Source organism: Bemisia tabaci, chromosome 2 (assembly GCF_918797505.1).
Source record: "Bemisia tabaci chromosome 2, PGI_BMITA_v3".
Classification (NCBI taxonomy): Eukaryota; Metazoa; Arthropoda; class Insecta; order Hemiptera; family Aleyrodidae; genus Bemisia; species Bemisia tabaci.
In genome coordinates, this window is record NC_092794.1 from 39,737,917 (window position 1) to 39,763,822 (window position 25,906).

Consider the following 25,906-nt stretch of genomic DNA (forward strand, 5'->3'; position numbering starts at 1 on the left):
AGAGGAGGATAATTTTCCGAAAAATTTTTTAATTTCCCGAATCAGACCCTCCTCTCCAGTCTCCGATACCAGACCCATCATGGAGGATACGGTCAATCGATGCCGGAAATTTTTACAAGTCCGAATATCCAAATATTTTTGCACAATCTGACGACATTGTATCGAAAAAATTAACTAATTTCTTGAACCATCTGGCAACATTGTAAAATTCGATGTTGCCAAATTTCACCGATAAATAAATCATTTACTTGTATGCACCGTCTGGCAACGTAGTTGCATAACTGTCATCTTGAAGAATACACCATTGCATAACCCGAGGATTGAAGGGGCTAAATTACACCATTGCATAACCCGCATATTGAAGGGGCAACATGAAATACTTCTTTTTTTACAACGTTGCCATATTGAACAATGATCACCATACAAGACTGTAATTTAATTCGTATTTTTCTGCACCATCATGCAACGCTGTTGGATAATTTTCTGTTCTAAAGTCATCATTTTCACCCTACTGTCCGTACTGCAAAAGTCAGGGTTTTTGTCAGAATTTTGAAATTACTTAATCAAAATCAAAACGTACGAATACTTTTAACTTAAATCGACACCAAGAAATCCAAAATCCGCTCATCGGTGTCCAAAATCGTAGGGATGCAGGGAAAAATAAGGGATTTACGAAATAAGAACACTCGGTTCGGTGTATCGACTTTTCCTTATATTGCACCGGAGGTTATGAAAAAACTCAGCTGATGAGAATCGTATTAATTTTTGCTCTTACGGCATTGCCATATTTCAACTCGCCTCCTCAAAAATTAATTTCATTATTAATGAATGCTCACTGGGAAAACATGCAGGTCCAACATTTGTTGCAACGGATGAGGGAAACCCAGAAAAACCTCACCAGACCGAAAAAAATTGCAAACAAATTTAGAATTTTGACTTGAATTATGACAAATTTTTGACTTAAATTTTAACAATTTTAGAATTTTGAATCCACTTGAATTTTGACCAGTTCACTTGAATTTTGACGAATCTACTTGAATTTTGACGAGTCCACTTGAATTTTGACAAATCTACTTGAATTTTGACGAGTCCTTTTGAATTTTGACTTGCTGATTTCTAATTTTGCTACTTTTTAAGACCCAGCCCTGGTCTTAATTTTTTGAATTTTGTGGTGGATAACGGCTTGGTCAGTAAATCGGCTAGCTGATCACCTGTTGGAACATATTTCACATTTATTAGCCCTTTTTCTACCTGTTCTCTAGAAAAATGATACTTTACATCTACATATGTGTTTTGATCTTTTGTGGCTACTAGGATTTTTCGCAATACTTATACAACCGGTGTTGTCTTCATAAATTGAAATGGGAGTTATTGCAGTCATATTAACACTACTCAGAAACGATTTCAACCATAGAGCTTCCAAATTCATCCTTCTTAATTGTAAAAATCCATTTACAATCAACAATATTTTTATCCTCAGGCTTTGGTACAAGACTCCAAGTCTTGTTGAATTCGAGAGAGTCAAGCTCCTCTTTAATAGCCTGTTGCCATTGAATTTTATCAGCTCTATTCTCAACGTCATTAAAAGTCTTGGGCACATCACAGTCAATGAATTGTGCATTTAAAATGAATTCATCAAGTTCATTTAGATCACTCCTCCTTGACCCAAAAAACTCATTCTCACGATTTTGGGGCTTCAAAACACAGTTTTTATCCATCTCTACATAGATCCTCGCATCACCCTTTTTGTCTTTACTAGAGTTATAATCCTGTTCTGCGCTTTTCTTTATCTCAAGTTCTTTATGAAGGTCTGATTTTGACTTACAGCCAGATGCATCAGTTCCTTTTTGAGTTCTCAGTTCTGATGTTGACACACAGTCAGTTGCATCAGTTCCCTTTTGAGTTCTCAGTTCTGATTTTGACGTACAGTCAGATGCATCAGTTATTTTTTCACTCTCTGTATCCACAGAGCACTTTAACGCAGGTCTGGATTCTAAGTAATTTGTTTCATCGACAATTACATTTCTAACTCTGACAAATATTTTCTTCTCCGCATCCCACACTTTATATCCATTTGGTTCATAACCAACTAAAATGCCTTTAAAGGATTTTTCGTCAAATTTCCTTTTTCTAGTGTCATTATGAACATATACTGTAGATCCAAACACTTTCAGAAATTTTATTTGCGGCTTTCTATTGTGCCATGCTTCATATGGAGTCACAGCTGAACTCAAGGCCCTCGTTGGCGATAAGTTTACAAGATATGTTGCTGTAAGAACAGCTTCTCCCCAAAATACTAAGTTCAACTTAGCTCCACTAAGCATTGCACGAGCTCGCTCTGTAATCGATCTTATCATACGCTCTGACACTCCATTTTGCTGTGGGGTTCGCGGGATCGTAGGGTGATACGTGATGCCTCTTTGCACACAAAACTGTTTCATCTCATTAGAAAAATATTCGCCACCATTATCGGAATACAGATTAACTAATTTTAAAACAGAGAAAACATCTGATTTGTGTTGAATCAGGTACCTATGTGACGCAATAATGCGTGAATTCATCTACAAAAATCACAAAATAATTTTGATTTAAATGAGTCGGAGGAGTGATAGGACCTGATACATCCGAATGCACGATGAAGAGCGGTCTTCGCACATACGTTTTATCCTTAGAATTTTGAAATGGCAATTTGGTTTGCTTACCACTAATACAAGCTTCACATAACTTTTCGCTCGGCATAACATTTTCAATTTGATCTACGTCATCAATAAGCTGATACCTTTTTAACTCTAAAAATTTAGCTTTACTTATGTGACCATGCGCAGTGGAAGCGTGCTGGGCCCCTAACCCGTAGGGATGGAGGGAAAAATAAGGGATTTACGAAATAAGAGCACTCGGTTCGGTGTATCGACTTTTTCTTATATTGCACCGGAGGTTATGAAAAAACTCAGCTGATGAGAATCGTATTAATTTTTGCTCTTACGGCATTGCCATATTTCAACTAAAATACCGACCCCTAAGGGTGGGGGACAGAGCCCCCTTCCAAAAAAATTCAAGTTTTTCAAATTGACGTGGAGATTCGGGAAAAATGTGTATTCTTAGGAAATCGACCCTGAGGAATCCAAATTTGAGGGTCCTGTTGTCCTCAGAGACTTTTCTGATGGGGCACAGGGGTAACCTCCAAATCTGTTAAATTTAAAAGTTTAGAGTCCCCCTGTGCCCCATCAGAAAAGTCTCTGAGGACAACTGGACCCTCAAATTTGGATTCCTCGGGGTTGAATACCTGTGAAAACACTTTTTTTTTGAGTCTCCACGTCAGTTTGACGAACTTGAATTTTTTTGAATGGGGGCTCTTTCCCCATCTTTAGGGGTCGGTATTTTAGGCACGGATGTGCAAATTTTGGATATCTTGTTGTCGATTTAAGTTAAAAATTTCCGTACGCTCTAATTTCGATGAAATAATTTCAAAATTTTGACATAAACCCTGACTTTTGAAGTACGGACCCCCCTTTTAACCCCCAAGGGACGCCAGGAGGGCTTTGGAACCATGAAATTCGGATTTCTTGGGGTCAATTTCCTATTCATCCCTGCGATCCTGGACTTTATACAACCCAAATTAACCGGAAAAATGCGTGGTACGGTAGGTGTGGGCCACCTTGTGTAAACGCGTCTTATGCATCCCTCGCCCCTTTCGGCAGGTCCATTTGATGAATCTAATAAATGCTTTAAAATTGATGAGAAGGTTGCGGCAAAATACAAACGGCCATGAGCGGCAAATAAGTGAATCTAGCCCTGATCCCGATTTATCTCATTAAAAGGAAATATAGTTCATCCAAATTTAGCCTGATTAATCTTGTTTTATTCCGATTCCTCGCTTTCCCTCTTAGCGAAGATGACGCCTTCAGCAGGATTTCTCAATGACGTCATCTTCGCTTTTCCTAATATGTTTTTTTCATTTGGCAAACACGTTCACAAATTAGAACAAAGACGGCGCCGTGCACACAAAAAAAGCTCGGCTCTTTTTTTTCTTCTTCTTAATACAGTATTTATAAGATGAGTTATATAGTTAAAAAAAGTGTATCGATCTGCACAAACAAATGCACTGACTCTCAATAATACCAACATCAGCGTTGAAAAAATCCTATATGCTTTGAATCAATATGAGAATTCAATTTAAAAACATTTCAAGGGACACATAAATGTCGACTTAAGTCAAGTTAAAACTCAATAGGTATTTTCTCATATTTGGGCACATTGACTTACATTTTCTGGTAGTTTCTATCATCTTCATGACTCTTAAAGAAAACTGAGAGTTTCATGAAATATCCAACAACGATCATTTATTCATTTTGAAACTCGCTAAATGGTTCCCCGTGTGATTGACAGCGGTGCACGAAGCTAACGAGATTAACTCCTGTATAAAAGTACTAGTCTTGCAAGTGAATCGGTTTGATGAGATTGAAGATTTCCTGGAAGCAGAAAAGCAACTGCCTGCTATCATGCATACTCTTTGTCTAATTTGGGCTCACTGCAAGTACTTCAACAGTAGTAGCAAACTGATAAATATCTTGTTCCTCATCAGCAACATGCTCATCACTAAAGCGCGAAAATACCTGAACCCGGCGACACTTTTTCAGATTGACCTTGAAGAAACTGCGCCAATCATAGCCAAAACAATCCAAGTTTTGTACAACTTCAAGTAAGACATTGAAGTTTATCTAATTTTAGATTTTAAGTCATAGTCTACGATATAAAACCACTTAACGCACACCGCCTGAGGAGCAAAGCAGTTCGGGGGATTGAACCTAGGAGCAATTAGAGGGCGAACCCCCTAGTGCCTGCCATTTAATATACACCAACATGAAAGGTCAAACAATTTGATAAAAAGAGCTCTAAGTAAAAGGCATTACCTATTTACTTACAGATATCGTCGATTTTTGTTCGCCTTTGGTGATTAATCATTCCAGAAACTTCCAAAATGTCTAGCTTCTTGATCACTGAAGCAGTTTTTTCGTCGTTTAAATCTTCTATGCAGGTGGGGTTTTATCGTCAACAGCTGCCTCTCAATTCGACTGCATTTTGCAATTTGGACCTATAAATTCTGGCTCATCTGAAAAAACACTTATGTGCATAGGGAAACTAATGGCACATACGTTGTTTTTAAACCGGGCCGGAATTAATAGGTCCAAATTGCAAAATGCAGTCCAATTAAAACAGGTTGTTATAAATTGCAGGAACACTCAACCATTGCTGTTGTGTCGGAATGTTGCATTTAGTGTCTTCCCATTAATTGCAACTCCACTTAATGAGTTTTATTGCAATAAAATCGAAGTAAGTTGCGATTTATTTTTGCATTACATATTGCCAACCTTTCTCATACATGGAGTTTATTTTATTGAGCGGTTAAATTCGGCAGTTTTGACTAAAGATGTAAACATATTGTAATTTCATGGTAAAGAAATTGCAATGTTTGTTGACTTGAGTTGCAAATTGATTTCAATATTTTCGTTGTATTTTTCTATTTGTGCTGTTTAACTGGTGCTAGCAAAGATTTGTAGAGCGGTGGCGTCTTCGTTGAATTAAACAATTTTACGAGTTTCAAATTGAGTTCTTTGCAAGCAAAAAATAAGAAGAAAATGCAGGTCATCTGGAATGCGTAAATACTTTATTTTTATCCTCGGATAGTTCAACTTAACAAAATATTTTATAATATCATCGCATCAGTTCTGTTGATTGTTTTTCATTTTCTTCTTTACAATCCATATCGACGGTGAAACTACCAAACCACGTATCTCGGTTTGCGACGTCGCAGACTTCTTGTCATACTTTATTTTTTAAATGAAAAACTACTTAACGTCCAGTCTTGAAAATTTCTGTGATTTTTCCTCTTCGTGCGGAGAAAATTCTGTGAAAATTTCAAGGAATGATATTGATTTGGTCTACTTCCAAAAAAAAAAATGTGAGCGTAGATTTTTAAACACCGCAAACGAGATACGTGGTTTGGTAGTTTCACCGTCGATATTTGAACTATAATTGCGGCGAATTGCGAGCTTAGATAATCATTTCTGCTATCCTTTGTCACCTGTAATGACTTCAAAGTATCATCAGTCTAGACATAAAATACGCTGAAAATTTATCGACCAAGACGCAATTTCAGTGTTTGATGTGGTCACGTATTAGAGGTTACAGACTTACAAGTAGTGTTTTCATTTATTATTTTCTTCTTTTTCTTTTGGAGAGTGTGAGTTTTAAGTTACCTACTACCATTCATGCGTGCCGTATAAAGTCTTTCCTTTTTCATGATACGAAACGCTCAACATTGTTTTAAAGCATCCCATCCCATCCCATCCCATCCCATCCCATCCCATCCCATCCCATCCCATCCCATTCCATCCCATCCCATCCCATCCCATCCCATCTATAATAGTTACCCGACCTATATCGTCAATTCTTTCGTTCACGATAACTATCGTTAGATTTATGTTAGCCTATTCAAATTTTGTAATTTTGTCCATTTTGGTCTTATAAAGAACTGTATAGATTTTTGGTTAAATCGCACTTACCTTTTACTTATAAACGGTAATTAACGTAAGTTCCCTACTTACGCTTTTTTCCGCTGTTTTTATGAAAGTTCCATTCCTTGGTTTCCTTGGTAACCTTTGTTTGCTATCAGCTGATGTTTTTTTTTTCAATTTCTTCTTGTTTTCATTTTTTTATTTTTTTAATAAATCATTGCTAGGTTAGTATTAATTTTTTGCCATATTCTACCTCCCCCCCAGCTCATTTTGCTAGCTCCATCACCCTCTCCGACTCCCTTCAACTCATTTATCTATCGATTTTATCATTTTTTTATAGCATGTCTTGCTCCCCTACCACCATTTTTTCGGGGTTATAGATATTTTAGCGTCCTCTAGACCCGTGACTCCAGTCACGGGCATTTCGCTGGTACGAAATATGCATCTACGATCGATAATTTGTTCCCTTTACCTTTTTGCACAGGAAGCTTTTTGAATTTTGCCGTCGAAATTTACATACTTATTTCCCCAAGAATACGAATCATGTGTCCTGGTTGTTTGACTGGGATACAGTTTTCAAACGTTTCAACTCTTTCATTCAACGCTTGGAGCAACTACAGGTATTGATCAACGATTACTCTTCACTGAAAACTTGTATTTTTTAAGTTTTTCATGAACTTTTTACATTCGCAGTTTTTTTTATCTTATTTATTCGGCTTTGGTATTCACCATTAAACATTTCCGTGCTAAGGATTACTTTGGGTTACTTCGAGTTCCCCTGCTAAAAATTTCTCATGGGAATGACATGTGATCACTTGCGCTCTCACGAGAAAGGCATGTGATCACATGTGCTCTCACGAGAACGGCATGTGATCACATGCGCTCCCAGAAGAATGACATGTGATCACATGTGCTCTCAGGGGAATGACACGACATCACATGTGCTCCCCTCGGGAATGGACAGGGAAGCCCATGAGCTCCCCTAGGAGCTAACAAGTGACCCGTGCGCTCCCATGAGAGTGTATACAGGGTGTTTCAGACCACCCGTACCAGGCCTTTTTCTCGGTTGTTTTATGTCGTACGTAGTCGGGGACCGCGGGGTTGAATAGAGAATTGACCCCAAGGAATCCGAATTTCGTGGTCCCGAAACCCTCACACCTCCCCTGGGGGGGTAAAGGGGGGTCACGATGCTAAAAGTCACGGTTCCCGACAGAATTTCGGATTATTCGCATCAGAATTGAAAAGCACGGAAAATTTCACGTGAAATTGACCCCTATAAATCCATAATCGACCCATCCAAGGCCCAAAAATGACCCCCTAAAGAGGGGGACAGTACCCCCCTCCATAATTTCTCTTTGGTCTCAAAATTGACGTAGATTCTCCAGAAAAATATGGTTTCCCAGGTAATCGACCCCGAGAAATCCAAAATTCATGGTCCCGAAGCTCCTCTAGCCCCCCTTGAGGGGTAAACGGGGGGGCCCAATTTTAAAAATCGGGGCTCCTCTCCGAATCGCAAATTGATTGCATCCAAATTGAGAAGCAAAACACTTTTACATCTTAAGTGACCCCCATGAGTTTAAATTGACCCCCCTAAACGGCAGGAAGTAACCCCTGAGAAGGGGGCTTGGCCCCTCCAAAAATTTCTCAAGATTCCTCTTTGGTCGCAAAATTGACGTCAATTCTCCAGAAAAAGACGATTTCTGCCCTAAAGGGCGGGTAGCGGAGCTTAAGGACCATGAAATTTAGAGTTCTCAGAGTCGATTACCTGGAAAACCGTCTTTTTCTATAGAATCGACGTCAATTTCGCGACCAAAGAGGAATCTTGAGAAACTTTTGGAGGGGGCGAACCCCCTCTCCTCAGGGGTTACTTTCTGCCGTTCAGGGGAGTCAATTAAAACTTTTGGGGGCCACTAAAGATGTAAAAGTGTTCTGCTCCTCAATTTGGATGCAATCAATTTGCGATTCGGAGAGAAGCCCCGATTTTTAAAATTGGGCCCCCCCGTTTACCCCTCAAGGGGGGCTAGAGGAGCTTCGGGACCATGAATTTTGGATTTCTCGGGGTCGAATACCTGGGAAACCATATTTTTCTGGAGAATCTACGTCAATTTTGAGACCATAGAGAAATTATGGAGGGGGTACTGTCCCCCTCTTTAGGGGATCATTTTTGGGCCTTGGATGGGTCGATTATGGATTTATAGGGGTCAATTTCACGTGAAATTTTCCGTGCTTTTCAATTCTGATGCGAATAATCCGAAATTCTGTCGGGAACCGTGACTTTTAGCATCGTGACCCCCCTTTACCCCCCCAGGGGAGGTGTGAGGGTTTCGGGACCACGAAATTCGGATTCCTTGGGGTCAATTCTCTATTCAACCCCACGGTCCCCGACTACGTACGACATAAAACAACCGAGAAAAAGGCCTGGTATGGGTGGTCTGAAACACCCTGTATGTGGCCCGTATATGTGCTCTCGCGGGACCTCTCACGGTGTCCCGTGGATCATTATAGAACTTCCGGGAAAATGCCACGGGCCCATATGTGACTGCAGTCCACCACAGTGGACACGAGATCACATCTGCTTCCCTGAGAAATAGCTAGGAAAGCCCCTGTGCTCCCCAAGGAATGAAAGGCGATCCCCTGTGCTCCCAAGGAAATGAATAGGGGGTCACCTGTGCACCCATGGGAGTCTGAGGATCTTCAGTCCTATCCATCCGTCCCCGCGCGTCCCTTAGCTTTAAGGTTTGGTTGGCGGACTTCCGGCTCATCGGTTTTTTTTTTTTTTAGTTTATTTATTTTTCAATCCATTTTATTTATTGGTTGATTTTTTTATTTATTGATTTGTTTTAATTTATTGTTTTTTTATTTATTGATTTTTTTAATTAATTCTTTTTTTATTTATTGATTTTTTTAATTTATTGTTTTTTTATTTATTGATTTATTTTCATAATATTTTTTAGGTGCGTTCTAGCCAAAAAGATGCTATGGAGCCAAAAAAATTCGATACACTACTACTATTTTTTAAGAATAATTTAACATATTTTATTTCTTTATGAAAATACATTTTATTCTACTTATGAATTGTTTATTTTAATCTACTTTATTTTATTTTATTTATTTATTTACATTAATCTTTTTTATTTTATTATATTCATTTATTTATTACAATCTATTCAATGTATTTCTTTATTTAGGTTAATTTATTTAATTTTCTACTTTATTTTATTTCATTCAATTTAATTCAATTTCATTCATTTATTTTTCTTCGTTTTAGAAACTATAAATACTCTTTTTCATTTTGATTCATGTGTTATTCACTTTTTTCATTCCAAAAATTGATCTAATTTTTTATTATTTTTGTTTCTTTGAAACTGCGTAATGTAGACATTTTCAAGAATATCGTTGTTTTCCATCATGGAATCAACGCGGCGCGGCGCTGGGGATGTTTATGCTTGCTAAATTACCCTCCATTGACACGCGAGCCTCCGGAGCTCCACGGCAGCGGCACTCGGGCGATCACGGGAGTTAAGTAACGTCGGGTGTAGTTAGTACTTAGATGGGAGACCGCTTGGGAATGATCGCACTGCGGAGGTTTGCATAATAGCAAAGAATCACTTACATGTCTGAAACATGCTACGGCAATAGAACGAATTAATTTTCGCGTTTAATCCTTAATCTTTTTCTTCTATGGCTCTGCTAGTGGAGACGGCATTTTGGGCACGGACTAGAGAGCTTCCCATGGGAGCCACTTCTCATGGGAGCCACTTCTCATGAGAGCCATCTATCATGAGAGCAACCTCTCAGGGGAATTATTCTCCTGCCCAAAACAGCCTGAGTGAAATTCCCATGAGAAATGTTTAGCAGGGACCCTCTTCCTCAGGCAGATCAACCAAAAGTACTTGATTAATTGGTCGACCTACATTTATTTTTTAGTTTTTTTTCAATCAACCTGTGACTCCGCGCAGGTAAAGACTAGAGACAGTAAGTAGCCTTACTGAGAGGCCATACTGTAACCTTTCAAAGACCGTCGATTCAACAATAATTGGGACATCCTATCATGAGTGGCGGTAGCCACATCCGGGCAAGTAACCTATCCTGCAACAATTGGCAACACAGTACAGCCCGGTCGAGGCAACGACACCATAGCTACACGTACTTGGCTTATTTGGGTTTTTAGTTGCGGTTCAGTAAACTTTTAAAAGCAACGGAGCAGCGGAATTCGGAAATTTTGGTGTCTAAAGATGCGTCTCGGTCCCGTTCAACGAACTGCTGAGTTTCAAGGAAGTTGATGATTTATTAAAAGAGATAATTACGCATATGTGCCAAAAACAGCGAAAATTACCTATCCTTTTTGACCATTTTCACGTTCTGTCAGGGCTATGAAGAATATTAGATATCAGAGACATATAATGTGATATCAAAAGAATCGTCATGTTCCCGTCAAGTGCGCTTGAAAGTTTCACTCAGATTTAAGCCATCGTAAGAGAGAAATTGTCTGTAAACTGCTTTTTGGGTGCAGTGGGCGACCCGACCTGCCGACGTTTATCATTGAATTTCTCGCTTACACTATTAATTCTGGAATGAAGTTATGGTTATTCCTAGGTTTCATCCTGAAGATATGAGGATTCTAAAATTATACATTAATTAGGGTTTACTTTTACCGTTTAGGCTGTAGCTTGGACAGTGTCCCGAAAATCATAAAACCCGACTTCACTAACACATACACACGGTAGAGTAACAGCAGTGTTTGTGCTCTCTGCAGTCATCAATTCAAGAGCAGAACAACAAAACAAACCACAAAGCACGAATGTTAGGTTAGTTTTTATTTTAGAGATCAGAGACAATAAGAACGGTTCATGAGCTTTTGATTTTCAATAATTTCAATCCAGTTTCGACTTCAGCGATTACTATCGTATTTAACAACCTGGAGGAACAGTCTCTTGGCTAGTTGCGAAAAAACTGCAACGAATCTTGCTTTTGCTTTCGAAAACTGCGAAAAACACTCTGCAAATCCGTCTCATAACTTCAAACCATAACATTCTTTTCTCTCGTTGTTTTCTCTTCATTTTCGGTTCAAATCAATTTCCTTGACCAATATTATGTGGTCCTGAATACATTCGAGAGTGTAAAGCTCACATTTTTCTATCATTACATCCTTTTGACCCTTCAAATTTTACGGCTGTGATTTCAATTTAGCTCAAGGTTCCGGCCTCTAGCCGGTATCAACGTGTTTTGTTCATCGGCTTTTATTGACCTAATGATGTAAATTTTTTGCAATATCAAGTTAAAAATTACAATTTTTCTGCAGTTAATAGCAATTTTATTTAAATATAGGTATATCATTGCAATATGCTACTTGGGCACTTCACCCATATTTCATGTCGTATTTTTTTTCAGAGGTATCTACAATTGAGTAGATTTTGATTTTTAAAACACATCTCCCTTTAAAACTAAGAGAGCCTTGAAATAATTATCACTTACAATGTATAACTTTCTGCTAAATTTGCCTCAGTCGATGTTCTCACAAGTTGAGTTGTTAAGTCAATTCAGCCGTAGCTTTCCGAAGATCTTCGATCTAACAATTAATGATTAATCGTCGAAATAGCTATGGGCTGATTAATTAAAAATTACACCCATGGGTGTAAAAAAATAAGACGGATCCGAAAAAGTTTGCTACACAGCAAGGAGGTATCCACATCATAATTAAGCATCAGGTAAATGGATTACATTTTCCAATTAGGAAGCACTAATTCTGCTCCATTTTAGAAACAGAACACCTACATGCTATTGGTTTCCCTATCCAGATATGTGCTTTTATGGGAGAGCCAGAGGTAATGGTTCCATATTGCAAAATGTAATCCAAATCATTCACAAGTGGGAGACTTTATTTGGTAAAATAACAGTCTTCTTGCAAAAATAAGATGATATAATCCCCAAAAAAACCCAAAAACTTGGGTCAAGAGACTCCGGGCAAGTCACCATCCTCTTGCCAAAAACCTCAGAAAATTCTTCTTTGTTCCCCTCTTCACTGAAAGAAGAAAAAATCACTCTACGACAGCTTCAACTTCTGTCATAGAGTGCCCCAAGCGAACCAAAGAACGGAACTCTTACTCGTTAACACATAAAACTGCCAAAACCCAAAAAACCTTCAGATTTAAAGGGGAAAGAAATCCGGCCAAAGTCTTAATCTTAGTGAGCCAAATTGTCTTGTTAGGTACTTCTAAAAGGAAATGAATAAAAATCATATTTCACTGTATATCGAACGTAGGCCAATTTATTTATGAGTGATGCAACAGTCATGACGTGTAAGTATGTTTAGCCCTTGCAGGAGCGGGCCCGTTCCTGAATCCTTACCTATTTGCGTTTTTATCGAAAGTAAAAAAAATAGTCTGTATGGATTGATCTGAGCCTTCTATGTGCTCAAAAACAATCTGAAATATTTTATCGCACAAAGTCCAATATTTTTCGATTCAGGTCCTACAAATGCTTTTAAAACAGCATGAAGAAAAAACTCAATCGGCTGGCTGGAGTTCAGTATTTTTCTTGAGAATAGTCTCCTCCTTGAATGAGAGATGAAACAATTGCGACATTTGTGTATGAAAAGCCGTCGCAGAAGCCTTCTTATTTGACTCAGCTAAATTTTGAAGAATCGCAAAAATGCTCTTAAAGAAATCATTAGTATTTGTCCCCTCTGCATGCTGGAAGATTGCTTGCAGCGTATTTTTCAAGCGTATCATTCTTCCTTTGCCTTCTCCCAAGACTTATTTATTGTATAATGTGTTTAATCTCAACTTATGATGCTACAGTTAAATATGCACGTAAATGGAAGCTATCATAACATTGTATCGTATACCACTCCATAATGAACTGATCGTCATGAAAATGACTACAGATTACCTAGATATTGCAAATTGTTTTAAAAGAAAATTCATGAAGATTATAAGAAAAAAAAAATTATGGTTAAAAATAGCGTTCTTATTTTACACGCAGAGTAGGATAGGTAAGAGGGCTTTGGCATGGATTCTTAGATATCTCTATGAAGCATCAATTCCAGTGACCTTTTTTTACGCATTTTTGCGGATAAGTCAGTGATTCTTCAAAATTTAGCTGAGTCAAATAAAAAGGCTTCTGCAAGAGCTTTTCATACACTAATGTCGCAATTTTTGCATCACTCATTCAAGGAGGAGACTATTCTCAAGAAAAACACTGGACTCTAGGCAGCTGATTGAGTATTTTCTTCATGCTGTTTTAAAAGCATTTGTAGGACCTGAATCGAAAAATATTGGACTTTTCGCGATAAAATATTTCAGATTGTTTTTGAGCACAGAGAAGGCTCAGATCAATCCATACCGACTATTTTTTTTTACTTTCGATAAGAACGCAAATAGGTAAGGATTCAGGAACGTGCCCGCTCCTGCAAGGGGTAAACATACTTACACGTCATGAATGTTGCATCACTCATGTATGAAGGGGTATACATTCGATTTACAGTGAAGTATGCTTTTTGTTCATTTCCTTTTAGAAGTACCTAACAAGACAATTTGGCTCACTAAGTTTAAGACTTTGGCCGGATTCTTTACCCCTTTAAATCTGAAAGTTTTTTGGAGTTTTTGCAGTTTATATCAGGTGGTTTTTGGAATGATGTGAAGCTAATGAAACATTTGGCTGGAGACAGAGAAACTGAGAATAATATTTTCAATGAGCAGAACTGGAACTCCTTGTTTGATTAACTAAACATTAATAGGGGTGATAGAGTTTGCAATCAATAAAAGTTAACTGATGTTTTGGTGAGTTTAAGCTTCTCTCATCGAAATAGGGTACATAATGTTTTAAAAACTGATGGATTAGCAATTAATTGTCATAGTGTAGGCTACTTAGAATGAACTTCTTTTGCCGCATAAATTATTCCTTACTCATAAAGTTTCAACATTAATTCTGCAATTTTTACTGCGTTTAACTCAACTGTTGGACATACTTACATTCAGTCACTAAAATTTTAAATTAAATAACAGTGAGACCACTAAGTGGAAAGTCCATTCAAAGAGTTAAACTTTTTTTTTTTTTTTTTTTTGTTCACTCATTATAAAAAGAATTTCCTGTGGGAGGTATTTAATTTATCAAAAAAAGTGTGCGTCAAGCCAAGCTCCATCGGCCACAAAGGTATTTTTTCTTTTAACAGAGTATAACGTCTAGGAATGTGATTTAAAACATGAAGATAAGAAAATTGTACGTATACCTATTATGCACTCCGTTGAACTTGAGAGATTTAGGTAATAATCGTCTGAATCTCAACCTCAAGTTACAATGGCCTCAGTCAGAAAATTAATTGAAAAATAGAAAAACTTGTTGCAAATACTACACTGTAAGCTTACCCACCGGGGGTAGCTACCGCCACTCTTGATAGGTACAGTATACCTATATTGACGCTGGCGGAGAATATTTTGATTTATTTTGCTTAGACTCGCTTCACCACATAATTTGTCGAATCCTATAACTGGCATGAAGTAAGCATTTAAATTGTAATGGAGTCTTTGGATTCATTAAAGATAATGAAGGTTACCTCTCAGTTTCCTGGTAGTTTAAGAATTCCTAGTAATTTTGTTGTCCACCGTCGGACTAAAAACACCACCCCAAGCTCTTCATCGGAGCATGTTCCGCAGTTGATACCTAGGCGCAAACTTTTTGATCATAAACGCTACCGATTGGTCCAATCTTTTTTGGCTTTGATTTAGGGGTGTTCAAACGAATTCTTGCCGGAACACTATCGACATCGTCTCTTATTGAAACTGGCGGCAGTACCGACAGTGGCGATGATATCGACAACAGCCGGCCTTATCGGAGTTTTGAGAGCTCGCACTTAATGCATTGTTGCCCTGTGTGTAGGTTTATCAGATTGCCTGGCGCGGCGGCGCGTAAAATAGATGTACAAATGGCAACATCTTATTTTCGCCAGCTCCGAAAACTCTGATCGCTATCGGCAAGAGCGCTCTTATCGTAACTTTTTCTTAACGGAACTGTTTCGGTAGCTTACCGACAACCGATAGAACAGCCCTACTTTGATTCACCCGATTACATTTATTCCATTAAGAACTAGGGAGGCACGCAAACCATACATAGACCCAACGATCAATTCATTTCAGAGTGCACTGTTTCACTTGAGTAATTATGGTAGGAACTCACTAGGTGAAGATGGAATACTTCTGTGACACAAAAACCAACAACACTACAATATTTTCACATATTATCTAACAGTCGGTATCTGCACCACCAGTGTAAGTCCATATAACATAACCTCACTATTTGATGTGTTTACATCAAGTTTTCATATGTAAAAATAGAGAAGGAGTGGGCGCTACGTACCTACTCACTTGGCCCAGCGATTTATGCAGCAAAATAAATTCTTGATTTTATAGTAATCATCAAGCTGAGAAAATAGAACGAGTACATACCTTTCATGAAAGACTTTCTTACACATTGACTGGCCACATGGTGTTTCTAACAACTGCTGACGCAAAATCAAAGAGACTCGAAGAAAACCAAATTTGAGCTAATACTCATCGTCAAAGATCTCTGATTTAGGGACATAAAGTTGACTTAGTGATTGAATTTTACCTCGCATCCCCGCATTTTCCCATGATGTATTCGATATGAACAAGCAATGGTAAGAGGCGAAAGCTTTCCAAGATTAGTCATGAAGAACACAAGATCTTAATGTCAATAACATACACTTACGAAAAGCACAAGCACTCCAGAGCACGTAGGTTGAAAGCAAAATTTAAAGCGAATAAATTTTGGTCAGAGCATAGTGACCGTGTCGCATGCAGTGTGATGGGCGAAGGCTTATATTACAGTAATTTTTAGATCTTTTCTTACTGATAGGGTTTATTGATGCTTACATTTATTGATGCTTGGGTCAGACAGATACACGGACTGATTACCTCACTTCTGAATAAAGACATCACTCGAACATTTTAAGAGAAAGTAATAAAATAGTGTTTCGGACTCTGGCAGAAGACGTGCGACGTAATAATATAAGGTGTGTAAAAATATTAGTTAGCTTCTACAGAGAATTGAACTCTTATATTATAATTAAATCATAAATCTGTTCTCAACTAGTTAAAGTTAAAAGTTGGTAAAGAGGGGAATTTCGTTTCCGCAACACGGGCTGGACTGCCCTAACTGAACGGAATCGACCAATGGCATTGAACCACTACCGGTTTTTTTCTAAATTCAAAACATTATAGCTAAAATGTTGAAAGTTATTTGCCGATGCTGAATTATCCGAGCATTGAAACCCTATTAAATTTGGTGTAGAATTGAAATCCTCATATCCTCAAGGATGATCCTTTGTAGGTTCCATTGAAATCTGTGGCCGTGTAAGCAAGAAATCTGTCGTGAAAGGTGATCATGTCGGTTTCCCGCTACTAAACGGCCCATGTTACAAAAAATTTTTGTCATTTCGGGCCTTTAAGTGCTTATAACTTTTTGAAAACTCAATGGATCTTGATGAAACTTTCCCACTTTGTAGGCCCAATTTAGGTGCGTCAGTAGACACCAAGATCGATGGAATCCGTGCCGTCATTTGGGCTGCAGTCGAGTTCGAGCCGAATCAATTTTCAGAATAAGGGAGTTACGTGTGTCTACATATGGTTGGCTGCCACCTTTTCGTTAGGACGCTTTCCAGTGTTGTCAAGTTTAGACTTTGTCCGGAGGTGGCTACCGCCACCCATGATATTTAACAAAATCTCCGGGAGGTTCCAGACAGGCTGATAGCCCCTCATTGGACCAAAACGTACACCGTACCATTTTTTCCTTGTATGTGCCTCCAAATTACATGAATTGACTCCTTGAGGGGCGGGCAAGTTTTATTGAAATTCACGTCGTCTTCTAAGAAATGAGCTACAATTTTTACCACGAAGAAGAAGAAAAATCGAGTTATCATTTTTTCCATACACGGTAGGTATGCGTATGAGAGGCACCAGGAACGCCTCCCAAAATTATTGATGCAACCCGCATGACTCCGAAGTAAGCGGAAACTTTCTTAAAGCGTCCCATAAGATTTTCCCCACGCAATAATCCCCTTCAAAAATGAATGATGCAACAAGCGTGTCCCGTGTGACGGCGGAAGCTCCTCAGATGAGCAGTCTTTTGGAAGAAGAATATTTTGGTCCGGTCAGAAAAATATTCAAACTTTATTTTTCGTCTTCTCTTCTCATTTCCCGCATTGACAGAGGCGATTTTTTTTGGAAAGCATGAGGCGCCCGGCACAATGCATAAAAAAAGTGCGAATAGAATGTGGCCTTCCACTATGAATGATCGTTAAGGAATACTTGCACCACAAAGACGGTACTGTTTTTTTTTAAGTGTATGCAGTCATTGATTTTTTCCATTCTGATCCCGTACTATCAGTTTGGAAATTGGCCTCGTTCTCAGTGAACCGGAACATCTGTTTCCTAAATCTTTTTTAGCAGTGTGACGAGAAGAAATTTTGAACGAACATGGAAACGAGTCAGAAATAGCCAAGAAAAGAACGATATATTCATTCCATCATAATGCGCCCGGCACAATGCTCCCACTGAGAATCAACCTGCAGATTGGACACTGCAATTTGCGTCTACATCTTGCAGTATTTTTGAAGTTTTAAATCCACCAATAAATCTGAGAAATTACTTATTGCATTTCTGCCAACTTTCAAATCCACTTTAGAATCAGAAACATTCAATTGAGCACATCTGCAGTCGCTCTTAGCATCGGTTATGATGGAATGAAAAAAATCGTCCTTCACTTTGCTAATCAAGTAGCGGTGATCGCGATAAATTGCGATTTAATCGGAGAATGTATCGCGAACTTATCGACGTCCATTTATTGCAATATTATCGGATAAAAAATCGCGATAAAGTGCGATTTCATCGCATTAAATTGTAATAAAATTGCGATTTTATCGACGGCGATTAATCGCAATATTATAAAAAAAATTGCGATAAATTAAGATAATTTTATTGAACGCGATTTTATTGAGATAAAATTGCAACAAATTGCAATTTTTCATCGACGCCCACTAACGCACGAATGACGCTTATGAAAGATGTTTCTATGCCGCCGCCGCCGCCGCCCCCCCCCCCCTCCCAGTTAAGATGAAAATGTGCCAACTTCTAAAATCGCCTTTGCGTGGTCATAAGGGAAATGGTATGAGGTGTGGTTGGGAGTTAGGAGAGGAGAAGTGGGGTGACGCGGAGTTTTTTTTTCAGGGGTTAAATTGCAATTAGCGGAAATGTAAGAACGATTCAAAACGGGGTTGGGCGTGGGGTTTGGATGGTGGGAGGTATGCTCACACTGAGAAAAAATTATTTTTTTAGTGTTTTTACCAAGCGTTTAAAAAAGCGTTTTTACCAAGGTTCGTTGGTAACTTTACCATCTCACTTTTTTACGAATTATTGGTAATGTTACCAAGACAGACTGGTCAGTTTACCTAAAAACCGGTATTTTTACTAGTTTTTTTTAGGTAAGAATATCACTTTTATTGGTAATCAATTTCCCGTAACTTTACCATTTAATCTCGGTAAGTCTACCACAGTCGATAAAAATGTTGGAGTTTTTACCAAGGTCCATCGGTAACTTTGCCATCTCACTATTATTGGTAATTTTACCGAGACAAATTGATGAGATTACCATTACAACCTTATTTTACCAACCGAATCTGAAGGTATGACATAAAATGCAGAGGAGGGAAAATAAAACAAGCAGTGAACTCCAACAAAATGTGTTGATAAGGCGCGTCACTGACACGCGCATATCAACCCCTTTAGTTTGCATTTAGGTACATAGAGATTTTAAAATAGGCAAGCAGCACAAGAGAACTAAACAAACATTTTTGGACAAGTAGCATCTGAAATATTTATATTTATGGTAAAACTTAAAATTAAAATAAAAATAAGTTCAAGACAAACCACGATGCTATTCATTTTTATGTATAATTAAATTACCTCCATGCCGAAGCTTTTCGAGACCTTAGGCCCCATCATCAGGGCTTATATAAGCAACACATGCAAAACTACAAAAAACTACAAAAAACTAAATAAGCAAAGTGAGGAACTACATGGTAAAGGCAACTACATAGCAATTTTGAGATTAAATATCAAATTAAATAAAATAAACCATTCATATAATAAAAGTTAAAATCATTGATAAGACAAGTGACGAGTAAACAAGTGGCACAGCATAAACAGAGGGGAAGTAACATATGTACAACTGATAGTAAAAGTAAATCACACCAAAAACACTTCCGTGTAAAAATGACCCGCCAAGCTAAAAATATAAATATTCGTCGCCTCAAAAGCAATGATATCAAATGAAGTAGACGCCAAGCAAATTTCCTGAATATAAATTGTAAGTTTCTCCTCCCTTCAACATTATTACCGGAAAAACGAAAATTATAGACAAAAAAAAATAATTTAAAAAACCGATACAAATTTATCACCTTTTTTTGTAGTACAATTGTACACAAAAAAAGGTGATAAATTTGTATCGGTTTTTTTAAATTATTTTTTTTTGTCTATAATTTTCGTTTTTCCGGTAATAATGTTGAAGGGAGGAGAAACTTACAATTTATATTCAGGAAATTTGCTTGGCGTCTACTTCATTTGATATCATTGCTTTTGAGGCGACGAATATTTATATTTTTAGCTTGGCGGGTCATTTTTACACGGAAGTGTTTTTGGTGTGATATCATGAAGTTTTTCGTATAAATGATCACAAACAAATAAAAGGAGCAGAATAGTCTGATTTTCATACCTACTTTTATTTCGTTTTCAATCTAAGAGAGATTTGAAAACTTCTGCAGTGTCTGATAGGGTATAGGTATTGATGAGCACTTGAAAGGTACCTAATTAATGAAATATAATGTAATTTCTTGACATTTTTAAAGCAAATTTTTAATAAAAATATTGGCCCGAATTTTAGCATCTTCCTCGATTCGAGACCTCGTTTGGATCACCTCCAACTTTCACCTCCAACTTTCCTCAAGGGACTATCGCTGGAGGAAGTCTCGAGATTTTCGTAAGGGAGGTCCTGACGCCCCTTTAGGGAGATCTGAGGAAACTTTAAAAGAAGTGATGATTCTTTTTTCTGGCTGTAATTTTTTCACCAGGTGGGCGAGAAAAAAAAGCGTAGAAGGAAATTTTTTCTCATTGTCTTGATTCTCCTTCTTTTTCTAGAAACATTTCCATAAATTTATGCTATATTTCCCTTTAAAGAGAGACTAGAGGTCATGGATGTCCACTTTTATCCGAGCTGTCGATCATTCATCAAGTCATACTGAGCTGCTGTGTTCTTATTTCTTTTTCAAAAAAGACTTAAGAGAACTCCAGTCTTGCTTCTGAAATGACTTGAGTGACACGCTTTTGGAGACGACATAATTATGCCTTCATTGTCATTTACGCACTTATTTCGTCAAAAATGATGTGAGCGGCCTGAGGCTTTTTGCCTCATAAACCTATGTACATTCTGACAAGAAAATACGTACGTGGCTTTCGGTTAATGTTCTAGAATGGCTTAAGGGGCACTTTTTTTTTAAATGAGCTAAGTCATCCGATCCTGTATTTTTATTGTTCAAGTAAGATTTACAAACTAGGTTTTTTTTTTGTTTTTTTTTTTTTACATGACTTGAGAGCCACGCTATTCCAAAACGACGTAAGTTCTGATTGGTCCGTGGTTAAACTACCCAACACTGAATTTTCGGTTTTTTAGTGAGAAAAATTTCTGAGTAACTCATTGTTCCTCCATCCTTTCCTCTCATCTCTAGGTGCCTCTCTACAAAATAAACACAAAAATTAACACATCGGATCAAACGTGGCCATACTTTTTCAGTCAAATGAAGCCAAGAAAGGATAAATAATGGATCTCAGATTCCCAACAACTGAGAAATGAGTCTTACAGGAACATTCTTAAAAATTATTTCCACTGGTTAGGCCTCCAAAGAAATGAACTCCTTGAGAAAATTAGAATTTATGTATCAGGCAAAATCTAGTGATAGCATGGGTACCTGGTATTGCTAAAACAGTGATGAAATATTTGAAAGCATGCACAAGGTCACTAACAAAAATATGGACACGCATCCTTTGACATTGTGCACCTTGACCCTTAAAAAATAAAATAAAATTACCATAAAAACTAGAAAAGAAACGAATTAATGAGAAATGTTTTTAAGGCAGGGTAGAATTAAATGAAAAAATAAGTATTACCTACTTGAGTAGTCTATTCACAGATCCTGAAGTAACATAGATCAATTTTGTATGTCAAAAAAACTTATTTGATTGAGGAATTCAAATGTTTCTGAGGAGAGGGAAAGAGATCACTTTTAACTTATGCGCACCTTCACCAAACTTATTATAGCATCAAACGAAAATGCATGTTTCAAGTCAAGGTTGACAAGGAGCTTAAAAGAAAAACTCTGTGCTCTGGAAGAGGGAAAGTTGAGAAGCATGATGTCATAAATACTCACAGGAAATTGAACTCTTTCCACGCGATATTGTAGAAGATTTGAAGGATGAGAGCGTATATGGATGAGAGAATTCAGAGGCTGATGTGTTGCGTTGAAATTGACAGCTGTGGACAATCAATCCATGGTCTCCGCAAATTTTTGAATATCAAATCAGCGGAGAACCATGATTTTTGAATGAGACAGCCATTAGCTACCTATGCAAACTGACAAGGTAAATTGCTTTCTGAAAAGGCAGCTAAGAATTGGCGATCTTGGTAATTTCTTGAATATGACGCTTGATGAGAATAGCATTCAAACCATGTCCCTTTGCTGCGACGAGATAGGATTAGCGAATATGACTCAGCAAGTACAGATTCTGGGTTCACTTTAATAACTTAGGGCCGGGATCAAACCACGCACATCTTGATTTCAAAGAAGTTTAGGCACTTAACATACCAACCCAAAGAAAAGCATCATGATAACAAAGTCCTTGATTATGCAATCAGTTCTGCGCCTGATGCTGTTAGAGCTTGCTCATCGCATGTTGAGACTAATGTCAATTTTCTGATCAGCTCTGAATCAGCACCACTTAATAACGCGTTAATACATGATAACAGATGGCACCATTGGCGACTTGTGACAAAAACAATACAAGAGCTTTATAGAAACATACACTCAGCGAGCCCAACAACGCAACGCTTACTAGAATAAGACAGATTTTCATGAGCGATACGAAACACTTTCAATGCAGACAATGATCATGATTTTAGAGGCCACGTTGAAAACTAATAGTAAATCATGTTCAGTATCTGGAAGACGAAGAAGAATATCATCGTCATAGTCACAAATCAGTTTAATACAGTGTCGAGTGCTTAACATTGACTCGATAGAACTTGCGCTTGTGGAAACCAGCTGCCAACTCGGCGAATGACGATCAAGTGAGGGTATCGTTTATAATGCTTGATAAGTTACCTGAGAGAAAGAGGTATTCCTTTCCTATAAATCACGTGTAGATAGTACAGTAGGAATGAAATAATAAACCATGGGGTTTTATGGCTAGTACCTAGTTGAGCTTGAGACGCGGATGTTTGGATGTGGCTACACCATCAACTTTTTCCGAAGAATAGGTAAACCACGCACTTCCGAAAATTTCCACTCAGAATTCATGATGGTATAAAGGTACATGATTATGATGAAAATAAGTAAGAGAAAACAAAGGCTTAGTCAAGGCATAGCAACAGTATAGGTAAAGGGGCTCTAGGTTTGTAGTCTGTATCAGCTGTTTCCTCAAAGACGATTGGGGTCCGGTGGAAGCTTCAAGTGCTTGAACTATGATTATTTAGGACTAAATCACATATAGCAACATATGAACTACAGAGAAAAAGAATTAATAACTTTAAAACGATTACAATTCACACGTTTCTTGACAATAATTGACACTTGACACTGAACACCTGTGATAACAATAACAAAACCACGAATGGCCGCCGTGCCGTAATGGCATGCGAACTCTAGCGTCAGAAATAACTTACGACCCGGGAACTTATGAAAGAAGCCGCTAAACTTTAATATATTCCGAATAAATTCCCAAATTGCTCTTTTATTGACACTGAATGAGTTTATTCAAGTGTTTTTGTTTTGGTTTGATAAAAAAAGCGCACTAACAATGAGAATCGGCAGCTATAACCAGGCCAGGAGTTCTAGAAAACGAAGGAAGTCCGGTAGCGTTTTATAATCTTTAAAACGTCATATCTCCGTTAATAATAAGTTTTGAAACATCAGACACCAAAAATTGTGACCTTTGAATCTTGAAAGATCATCATGCCAAATTTCATCATGATCCTTTGAGTAGTTTTTTTGCTACGGGGTGATAAAAGTTAAAAAGCAGCGAAAATCGGCAATTAACGAAGGAAGTCCGGTGGCGTTTTATAATCTTTAAAACGTCATATCTCCGTTAATAATAAGTTTTGAAACATCAGACACCAAAAGGTATGGCCTTTGAATCTTGAGGAATCATCATGCCAAATTTAAACATGATCCTTTGAGTAGTTTTTTTGCTACGGGGTAATAAAAGTTAAAAAGCAGCGAAAATCGGCAATTCCTAATATTTTCTGTAATGTATACCGTCTGCCGACGGTTATCGGGTTATCGCCCCGCGTGTGTGTGGTTGCTGCAGAGTCGTTTGAAGGCGTTTTCCGGTCTTACTCTGGGAGGTTTTATTTGGTTGTTCTCCTTATATTTATATTTTTAGCTTGGCGGGGAGATCTACCGATCTCCGTGATGCATATAGGTAGCAGCATAAGATGGGAGAAAACGAACCAGTGAAGAGGCATAGAATAACAACAAAAGATATGCAACATCTATGCATGAAAACCAAATGATAACACACGATCACAGGTGGCAGCACAAATCAATTAATGCATTGCTTGCAGTATCTATATCAATCTGGACATTTAGGAGGTCCGCTCCAGAAAGCACGGCTTAACTAATTTCAAACTTGTCAAGAACTTTTAAAGCACTACTATCATAAGCTTTATGACATACTACCGTTGAATCTTCCAACTTATGAATCCGGTGATTCATTTCATTACAGTGTTTGTAAACATTAGAATTAGGGCAATTTATATGTTCCACATGTCTAACACGCACACTGCCCTCTGTTTTACCAACTTAAATTGAATTCAGTTTTCAATTCAGTTTGCTCAAAGGTATTGGTTAAACGCAGAAATTAAACAGCAGCATAGTAAAATACCAAAAATTATTAAAAATATACAGGGTGTACCAAAAGTCCGTCCCACCCCTGCTATCTTTTGAACGAATTGAGCTAGGGTAATGAATTTTGGGAATGTTCCTATCTCAAAGGGGACCATCTTTTGGGGGGGTCAAAATTTTGGTCTCCCCTCAGGGGGGGCGCGGGGGGCCCCCAACTTTTTTTTTTCAAATGGCAACCCCTATCTTGTGATACATTATTCGAAAGAACATAAAAAACTAAGAATTTTGGCGCAGACCGCAGATCAATATCTTAATTTTGGACCGAGTTATGATAGGTCAAAGGTCAAATTTGACCTATATTCAAAAAATCATAACTCCGGTTCAAATGATCGTAAAGAAAAAAGTAAAACGGAAAAATTTACCAAATGGTGTCCGCTTATAAGTATAAATTGCAGAAATCACTTCGATTTAATTTTAAGGGGGGGCTCGGACCCCCAAATACGTCAATTCAAAGGTCATTCAATTTTCCCGCGAAATAAGCCAATTTCCCCTAGATTTGCCTCAACATTATCTCAGTAAGGTCAAAATCAGTTCATTAATACGTTGGCAAGTCCCCAAATTTCGGGAAAAATTTAAAAAAAACGAAATTTAAGGTTGTTAAATTTTACCGTTTAAATTTAGTTTTTTTTAAATTTGCGCCAAATTTCTTAGTTTTTTTATGTTATTTCGAATAATGTATCACAAGATAGGGGTTGCCATTTGAAAAAAAAAGTTGGGAGCCCCCCGCGCCCCCCCTGAGGGGGACCAAAATTTTGACCCCCCCCCCCCTTAAAAGATGGTCCCCTTTGAGATAGGAACATTCCCAAAGTTTCATTACCCTAGCTCAATTCGTTCAAAAGTTAGCAGGGGTGGGACGGACTTTTGGTACACCCTGTAGAACGAGTAAAAGCTGAACTTAATGAGAAAGTCCCAAATCAAACTAGTAAAATTTATAGCGAAGTTGATGAAAAAATGAGTAAACTCTCAAATAAGAGAAAGAGGACAGCCAAGCAAAAAATCGAAAGGTTAGTCCAAAAACAGCATGAAACCTTTTCACAGGAGAATCTACCTAATTTTGCCCCACATTTGTGCAAACTTACAAATGTAAGATTAACGCCTAATGAAACTCAGATTTTGAGTAAATCTCATAACTGTTGTGTTAAAAAAG

The 25,906-nt window shown here is 37.8% G+C and overlaps 1 protein-coding gene across 1 annotated transcript in view; it reads left to right on the plus strand.

Moving 5' to 3' along the window:
- The window catches only part of LOC140223909 (dynein beta chain, ciliary-like), a 99,530-nt gene that overhangs the window by 17,235 nt on the left and 56,389 nt on the right, over positions 1 to 25,906 (plus strand). Inside the window, exons 3-4 of the mRNA XM_072296413.1 lie at positions 4,387 to 4,699; positions 7,000 to 7,135. Coding sequence (XP_072152514.1) covers positions 4,387 to 4,699; positions 7,000 to 7,135 — 449 coding nt within the window. The remainder of the gene's footprint in view (positions 1 to 4,386; positions 4,700 to 6,999; positions 7,136 to 25,906) is intronic.